The sequence below is a fragment of the Amphiprion ocellaris genome, chromosome 19 (genome assembly GCF_022539595.1).
Source record: "Amphiprion ocellaris isolate individual 3 ecotype Okinawa chromosome 19, ASM2253959v1, whole genome shotgun sequence".
Taxonomy (NCBI): domain Eukaryota; kingdom Metazoa; phylum Chordata; class Actinopteri; family Pomacentridae; genus Amphiprion; species Amphiprion ocellaris.
In genome coordinates this window covers 33,250,419-33,259,818 of record NC_072784.1, presented here as the reverse complement: position 1 = coordinate 33,259,818, position 9,400 = coordinate 33,250,419, and the positions used below count along the sequence as shown (strand labels likewise).

General features: G+C 38.7%; 1 protein-coding gene across 2 annotated transcripts in view; it reads right to left on the bottom strand.

The window, feature by feature from the left end:
* Positions 1-916: 916 nt before the first annotated feature.
* The window catches only part of rgs9a (regulator of G protein signaling 9a), a 20,867-nt gene continuing 12,383 nt past the window's right edge, over positions 917-9,400 (bottom strand). The window contains exons 11-18 of one of the 2 annotated variants that reach the window (XM_055005453.1): positions 7,866-7,895; positions 7,604-7,665; positions 5,845-5,958; positions 5,403-5,518; positions 4,664-4,751; positions 3,772-3,910; positions 3,315-3,397; positions 917-1,763 (exon numbers count right to left, since the gene is read on the bottom strand). In XM_055005453.1, coding sequence (XP_054861428.1) covers positions 1,607-1,763; positions 3,315-3,397; positions 3,772-3,910; positions 4,664-4,751; positions 5,403-5,518; positions 5,845-5,958; positions 7,604-7,665; positions 7,866-7,895 — 789 coding nt within the window. In that variant the 3' untranslated portion in view covers positions 917-1,606. The remainder of the gene's footprint in view (positions 1,764-3,314; positions 3,398-3,771; positions 3,911-4,663; positions 4,752-5,402; positions 5,519-5,844; positions 5,959-7,603; positions 7,666-7,865; positions 7,896-9,400) is intronic. The other variant, XM_055005454.1, reaches the window with a different exon arrangement.

Below are 9,400 nucleotides of genomic sequence, written 5' to 3'. Positions count from 1 at the left end.
AAATGAGTTAACTCATTTAATTGCACCTTTCTCAGTTCCTTCATTTCTGGCACACCAGTAACGCTGAGGAACACTCCAGCCTAGTGGGGGCGCTAATGAACCTAAAGTCTGTTTGCAGCCGTGAAGAAGCACAGGAAGCACAGAGTGACATCAGCACTCTGGTGAACAGTGAAGGAAGACCAGACTGACCTCATGGGGAGGAAAGTTTTCTTTTAAAATCTTCCTGATGGCAGCTTGGATTAAAGCCTGGTTGTGTGTAAATTGTGCAACAAAGAGTTTTCTGATCACCTCAATGTAAAACATGTTGCTGTTAGCACCAGAGCTAACGTTAGCTACCACAGTCATGCTAACAGCTAATGGTGGAGCCATCCCATAATAGACCACTTTTCTAGACAGTGCTTGAGTTTACAAAAGTCTTAAAATGCTAAATATAATCGCTATAATTGCACTTAGATTTGCAGTAATCTGTGAATGTAGCAGACAGATGAAAAATGCAGATAAATAGAAATGAAACAAACATTTTGTTGTTTAAGTTTTTACACTGACAAAGAGGTGGGGCCTCGGCAGAGTAATAAGTTTAACCACAAAAATGTCTATCTTTTAATAACTTAATTATAAACTTTTAGAATATGAAAAAATATTTATAATATTTATATTAATAAGCCCCTGTAATTAATTAATCAAAATTAACACGTTGAAGTCCCAGCCCTAATACATACATACATACATATATATGTGTGTGTGTGTGTGTGTGTGTGTGTGTGTGTGTGTGTGTGTGTGTGTGTGTGTGTGTGTGTAATTCAGTATCATTTGTTAGATTTTCACCTGTCCAGCTGTGGCAGCAAATTTCATCGCTGTGTTGTCTTTCAGTGTTAAAGTGTGTTAAATAAATAAATCCAAAAGCTGCAGTTTAAAATCGTCTTCAGTCATTTATAATTTATTTATAATTTATAATATACAGAAGAAGTCACCAGAACGGATCCTAACAAACACAATCTGTTAGTAAAGTTGCTTACAGACTGTACAAATACTTCATAAAGAACATTTCCCTGTAATAACTGTGGTACATCTTGAACCAGTAGAACATCATTTAGTAAATATAAAGTCATATTTTTCTCTGCAGACATCAAGAACAGCTGCAGTATTTCTAACATACAGTCATGAGATGAGTGTTTCAGTGTCTTCTTTTGTTAGATTTATGGTGAAACATACATAAAAAAACTCAACTAACTGTTCAATCTGCATCTAGTAAAAAAATGTTGGCTTTGCAAAAAAGCTAATGCTTTAATAACAGCAGCAATAATAATATTAAATACAATAATAATAAGAGTGTCATATGTAATGATCAGCTAAATTTCATTGAGTTGTACAGAACAGATTCACGGCATGTCTCTTTCTAGTTCTCTGATATTTAGAATGTCTTTCTGAAGAATCTTTAATCAAATATGAGGTGAATGTCGTGAAAACTCTACAGATTAGTTGACAGGTCCTGGAAACTCCTGCATAGTTGTTTAGTGTTTTTTTTCTTATTCTCTCTTTTGAGTTTATTTCTTTTCTGTTTTCTCTGGACTCGTCTGATGGACTCTCTGCTTCCTGGTAAAGCTTGTTACTTCTTCCTGTCTATTTTGCTCATCATGGCCTTGACGTCCACCGGAGCCGAGGCAGCAGCAGCTTTGGCCTTTTCCTCCTCCTCCTGCTGCCAGAGTATTATGGGATGTATGCCTGGACTCCGGCTGTTGGCGTTTTGCTCCAGCTGGGCTGGACTGGTGGAATCAGAAACAAGTAAAACCTTTTATCAGTGTTAGAAAGAAAAGGGAAAGCTTGGAGGGGGTGAATGGTTTTAATATGGGTACAATAGGTTCCTGCTGCTCTATCTATATATATATTTATATATATTTATTTATATTACACCTTTAAATCTCTGGCCTTTAAACTAGAGCTGCAGGTTATTGGAGAAGAGGTCCTGTTAATAATTAGTATGAAGTGACGATATTACATCTCAGAGCTCCATTTAATTCAAATGTGAAACTACATTTTAGGAAACCAGTTATTTTCCATTGCAGATTTTTCTACAGCTTCTTGTTTTATCTTTTCTTGTTTATTATTTTCCTCATCAGGTCCTGTTGGTAGCTGCTGAAATATGAATCTCTATAAAATCTTTCTAACAGCTCCATCTAGTGTTTGTGTGACTTTGAGGTTAAAATGTTGTGGTTCTGATGGAAACAAGCATGAAAAGCAGCAGATTTTAAATCTTTCTGTACTGAAAAACTAAAAGCATCGTGATAAACCGCGATGTCAACATTAGTTTGTGTGCAGAGACTGAAATCCATTTAGAGGAGTCAAATTAACAGCTTCACTCACATCTACTAAATCCACTGAAGGTCAGAAGAGTTTTCTAACAGCTAGTCAGGATTCAGGAATCATCCCTTCATATTAAGCACAGTATTACCTAGCAACCCAAAGCTCAGGAACTTTATCTATGTTGTTTATAGGACAGACATCAGATCAGAATTAGCCTCATGTGTAAACCTGTGACAGATGTAATGAATATTTTGGTTTGATGGGTCCTAATGTCTTCTGAGTTGAAGCTGAAGTTATCGATCTGAAGGACTTAAAGGCTTTGAGTGTCTTTTTGTCCGTTGATAGCAGCAAAATCAGGGTTCTCTTCTAGCAAACTGCAGCAGAAACAGGTTCTTCCAACACAGGACATGTCAAAGTATGAGGAGACTGAAACACTGATTCTTGTTTTAAAGTCTCTACACCAGCGTGTCCATCAGAGGACGACATGATAAACCAGCTGTACAACGGGTTTAAACCTGCTGGATGATCAGACAGATTTACAGCTGTTTCTGACACAGATAAATTACTGGATATTTTCTCTGATGCTTTCTTTCTTTCTGTCCTTTCAGAGTTGTTGGACAGCGAATCATCATCTGGTGTATCAGAAAGCAGATTTTGGTGTTTTTGTCCACTGTGGCTCAGATCCAGTAGAGTTGAAACCAATCAGTGAGTTGCATTCTGTTCGTTCTCTGCTCATTATAGGTTTATTGAACTGAGCTCTGTCTGTTTGAGCTCTACAATTTCACTCTACTGCTTTTGTATTTACTTTAATTGCTTGCATTGGTTTGTTATTTATTGGTTATTTATTGGTTTCCCTGACAGTAGAACACTACAGAGAACCTTGAGCGTTTAGTTTCTAGGTGGTTCTGATAACAGCAGGATCAATTCCATGTGTTCTGTGATTGGTCAGTTCCAGCCCATCCATCCATTCCAGCTTTGTGGAGATCAATACAACCTTTCAGAGAAACACCAACCTGAAGTTATGAGCCTCAGGATTCAGAGCCTTCTTCTGGATGTCTTTGTACACCGGTGACTTGAGGTAACGGAAGAATGTGTCCTGTGAATGAAAGAACAGTAGACCTTAGATGACCTCAGTCTCACAAATAAAAGAGGAAATACTTCAGAGGACATCACAGCTTTGAAAAAAAGATCTGGTGTCTGCAGCCTCCATCCAGCCGCTCCTATTATTATGAATAATGATTATGAATTATTATTATTATTATTATTATTATTATTATTATTATTATTATTATTATTATTATAATAATAATAATAATAATTATTATTATTATTATTATTATTATTATTATTATTATTATTATTACATATATCTGGTCTGAGAGGAGTTTAGTTCATCCAAACAGTCACCAATCACTTCCTGGTTATTTATCACTGATAAATTAAAGTCAGTAAGTCCAGTAAGAGACGCACCTTCTTCATGAGTAGGAAGACGTGGGTCTGAGCTGCTTCAAGAACATAGCGGTGAGGATGGTCCAGACCTTTAACTGTCAGACCCATAGTCCTTCCATCGATGTTGATCCAGCGAGGAGCTCCGGGGGCTAGGAAGGTCCTGAGAGCGCAGACCTCACATCATTCCACAGAATGCATATATACAGTGGTACATATAGACATAGATATATAATACATATATACAGTGTTATAAATATAGATAGATAGATAGACATACAACATATATATACAGTAGTACATATAGATCTATAATGCATATAAACAGTGTTATATATAGATATACATATACACAGTGCTATAAATAAAGATATATACAGATATATATATATAACACATATGCAGTGTTATATATAGATATATAATACATATGCACTGTGATATATATATATATGTAGATATATATATACACACACACACACACACACACACACACACACACACACACACACACACACACACACACACACACACACACACACACACACACATATATATGGTATAATATAAAATGAGAGAGAGAGATAACACCATGTAGCTGGAAACCAGTTCACTAAAGATTTACAAATATTTTACTTCTCTAACTTTGCTTTTTCACAAAATTGTCTTTTTGCAACTTTGGCTCTCGTCTGTTGTGTCCACTCGGTTTAATCCTTTAGTAGAAATCACACAAAAACATGACATTTAAGTTTGATTTGTCCTGAAATTATCCAGAATGAAACCAAATCAAGTCTGTCCTGCATCCTTTCTGGTGACCAAAGACACAGAATAAAAACACAAACCAAGAGCAGAACTCAGAGCAAACAAGACAAACAGGAGTACAGTAACAGTATGATTTTCCTTATTTTTGTCCTACTTGAAGATCGTCTCGGCTTTTGCTGTCATGGACGCTGCAGTTCCCCACTTCAGTTCTTCAGCTGCTTCCCAGAAGGCCAAGTTCTCACCTGGTGAACACACACACACACACACACACACACACACACACACACACACACACACACACACACACACACACACACACACACACACACACACACACACACACACTTTGGTGAGGTCTCTAATCTGTCCAGCAGGTTTCCAGGAACGTGTCTGATCTGCTGAATGTTGATTGGAAGACAGAAAACTGTCAGCCTGAATGTTCTCGTCATCTTAGAAAACAGTTCTGATGTTTTTCTGTTTTTATGACATGCGTGATGTTTTTTCTTCATATTCCTGCTCTTTGATTTTAGGACCTGACAGATGTTTAGAGTTTATGGAGCCTTTTTTGCTCACTAGTCCACTAAACATCTAAAATCATCAGTTTGGCCCAGTTTATACTCTAATCCTGCTTCATAGCTGCTGATTGGACCCTTCAATTCCTGTAATATATCTGGTCAACTCTATGCTCTTCAAGCATTTCTTCATATAGAATCAATGAATGTTGAACTTCTCAGTCTGCAGTGTAAACTATGAGTATTGTGATAAAATCTAATAGTAAGTGATGTAAATGTGCCACAGCCTGAGATAAAGTGTCCGTTGTTAGCTGTAAACACTCAGCATCTCCAGCAGGTTCCTCCTAAAGGAAATGAGCTTCATGAAGTTTGGTAACGTACCGCTGAACTCCTTCTTCAGGAAAATCTTGAAATCGTCTCGGCCTCGCAGGTCACTCAGAAGCTCGAACAAACTGAAGGACCAGCGCTCGACTCGCATCTTAGTGGGAAGATCAACCCTGAGGACAAACAGACCAGTCAGGCTGAAGCTCCAGAAGATAAAGTACAGCAAACAGACAGGAAGACAGGTATCAGACATTCACAACAGAACAACATCATTCAATATCATAATAGAATTCAAATAACACAATTCAAAAGCAGATGTTTGTTTTGATTCATAAACAGTGAAACAACATTAATAAATCAATAAATTGTTGGAATCTGTTCCATTTTATCCAACATCTGTCAAGTGGTTCACATCAGATAAGTTAAAAAATATTTGTGAATTTCACTTGATTTTAGAGAACATTTCATTTTAAACATGGCAGAGAAACGGTGTGGTCACCTTCTCATGTTCAGAGTCCAGTACGCATCGTGGTCGGTCTGCCAGGGGTTGCTGGGGAGGCATGGAGCCAGGAACGGGTCATGGTTTTTGTACGTAGTTACATATTTAACCAACCTGCAGAGACAGAACTAGTTCGTCCTTTTCTTCGACCAGAACTCACTGACCTGCAGCTGAGCTCATAGGGTTAGGGTTAGTAGGGTTAGGGTTAGAGTTAGAGTTAGTAGGGTTAGAGTTAGTATGGTTAGATGTTAGTAGGGTTAGGGTTAGAGTTAGTAGGGTTAGTAGGGTTAGGTTTAGTAGGGTTTGGGTTAGAGTTAGTAGGGTTAGAGTTAGTAGGGTTAGGGTTAGAGTTAGTAGGGTTAGAGTTAGTATGGTTAGATGTTAGTAGGGTTAGGGTTAGAGTTAGTAGGGGTAGATGTTAGTAGGGTTAGTAGGGTTAGGTTTAGTAGGGTTAGGGTTAGAGTTAGTAGGGTTGGTGTTAGTAGGGTTGGCGTTGGTGTATGGTTAGGTTTAGAGTTAGGTTTTGGGTTTGCGTTGTTTTTGTCCTCCATCTACTTTGGAGATGAGTTTCAACCCTCTTCAGGAAATGGTAATCAGTGATAAATAACGTCAGGGCTGTCACAGTATTATGTACCAATTAGTCAGAAAGTTACAAAGAACAGCCAACAAAGTATCATGAAGGTGTCACACGTCATTTACTGATTAATGTTCTTGTCTGGGACTTCTGTCATGTTAAGCTGATATCAGAACATCTGCTTCTCTTTGAAGTCATGAACTTAGCCTAGACTTCCAGCTGGAGCTCTGACTTTCTGCTCCATCAGACTTTTTCAACAGAAGCTTGGAAATTTCCAAGCTCAAAGTTGTAAAAGTTCATCCTGTTTTCTAAAAGTGGAAGTTCCCAGAGCAATAAGAAATGTGTTTTCTCCAGGTTTAGTTTGTTAGCAGCAGTTAGAGTCGTCTGTGGAATATTAAAAATACATTTCTAACCAACGTATCTTTGACATGGATTTGATGATTTTACTGTCTCTCCTTTTCAGACAAGAGGCAAACCTCGAAACCCTGGTAACCCAGAAGATGGAGGAGAAGCTGCAAACATGTAGTGAAAGAGTTGTATTAAACCCAAACCATTGTCCTAAACCAAAGCAAACAGCCAGAAAACCAAACTGAAGAATAAAATATTGGTCTTTGTGATATTCTGACTTACACAACAACCACTAACTTCCTGCTGTGGACCTACTAACTGTCTTAAACATAAATGAGAATGTAGTTTTTATGGCTGGAGTTTGTTTGCTGTCACCGTTCCCATCTGTCAGATGTCTCATCGTGTTTTCACATCTCACCTAGAACAAACTCAACAACATTTCACTTCTGAGTGGACATAAACACATTCAATGCCTGTCCACCTTTTAAAACACAAACATGTGTTCCTTCCAGTGAAAAATGAAGAACAAAGTTCTCATGAAGTTCAGGTCATGGGAAGCTCCAGGCTGAAGGTCATTGACCAGACCAATGGATGCACAGAACCTCTACATCCAGACCAAACCGGTTTAACCAGTGTTTCGACGGATCACTAAGAGGTGACGCTGAGAAGATCAAGTTCTCTTTATGCTGTAACAGGAAACGTTTTTAACATCTACAGGCAAACATCTCATATTTAAGAGATAGTTTCTATGCAGTTACATGATGCTAAGTTAAAATGATAAGAAATAAAGATCATTTAAAATCCTGCCAAGCCCCAGATGGCACCAGAAGAACTTACGCTCCGAGGGAAACGCTGGATTTCACTTTGGACCTCATGATGGCTTGTTGATAGAACATGTTCTAGAAGAAAGCAGGAGCACAACTTTGGAATCTGGAAAACTCTAAGTGTCGTCCTGTAAAGCATTCAGAACTGTATGAGGAAACATTCTGAACACAGTTTTAGAGCTCCACACTGATCTCAGCTTCAACATCAACAGAGAACTTCAATAAACATTGTTAATAATGTATTAAAGCATTATTAATGAAACACGTGGACTTACCTGGCGTCTGTACTGGTCAAAGGTGATTTTCTGAGAGACAGGAGGATAAAACAGAGTTTTTATGGAAATATTTAGTAATGCTCTAGTCTTCTATTTCTATTATAGAGATAAAAGACAACAAAGATAACCAGAGGGTTCTCTACAGGGAAATTAAATGGACTGTAAAGCTTTAGGATTATTACAGTCAGCAATGGAATGGAAAAATGACTATGTTCCAATTTATTGGAAAATGTATATTCAAATCAAGATGGAAACACTGGAAGAATTAATCAAAATTACAAGCTGTTGTAATTATTATTATTATTATTATTATTATTATTATTATTATTATTATTATTATTATTATTATTATTATTATTATTATTATTGCATCATTTGTGGGTGGGGAATAGAATCACATATACACTCATATTTCTATACGCTGCTCAAAAAAATTAAAGGAACACTTTTTAATCTAAGTATTGCATCAAGACAGTCAAACTTCTGGGTTACTGATCTGGTCAAGTAAGTAAAAGACGTTTTTAGTCAGTTTCAGCTGCTTTGGTGTTCATGAAATTAACAACAGGCGCACTAGAGGGGTAACAATGAGACACCCCTCAATACAGGAATGGTTTTACAGGTGAAAGTCACTGACATTTTTTCCCTCCTCGTGTTTTCTGACTGCTTTTCACTAGCATTTGGCTAGAGTCAGTGTCACTGCTGGTAGCATGAGGTGATACCTGGACCCTACAGAGGTTGCACAGGCAATCCAACTCCTGCAGGATGGCAAAAGATTTGCTGTGTCTCCCAGCACAGTCTCAAGAACATGGAGGAGGTTCCAGGAGACAGGCAGTTAGTCTAGGAGAGCTGGACAGGACCGTAGAAGGTCCTCAACCCATCAGCAGGACAGATATCTGCTCCTTTGTGCAAGGATGAGCTCTGCCAGAGCCCTACAAAATGACCTCCAGCAGAACACTGGTGTGAATGTCTCTGACCAAACAATCAGAAAGAGATGTAATGAGGAAGGTCTGAGGACCAGACGTCCTCTAGTGGTCCCTGTGTTCACTGACCGGCACCGTGGAGCTCGGTTGGCATCTGCCATAGAACACAGGAACTAGCAGGTCCATCACTGGTGCTCTGTGCTTTTCACAGATGAGAGCAGGTTCATCATGAGCACATGTGACAGACATGAAAGGGTCTGGAGAAGCTGTGCAGATCGTTCTGCTGCCTGTAGTATTGTTCAGCATGACCGGTTTGGTGATGAGTCAGTGATGGTCTGGGGAGACATGTCCATGGAGGGACACACAGACCTCTACAGGCTGGACAGCAGCACTCTGACTGCCATTAGGTATCAGGATGAAATCCTTGGACCCATTGTCAGACTCTACACTGGTGCAGTGGTCCTGGATTCCTCCTGGTACACGACAATGCCTGTCCTCATGTGGTAAGAGTATGCAGGCAGTTCCTGGAGGATGAAGGAAGTGATACCATTAACTGGCCCCCACGCTCACCTGACCTGAATCCAATAGAACACCTTTGGAACATTATGTTTTGGT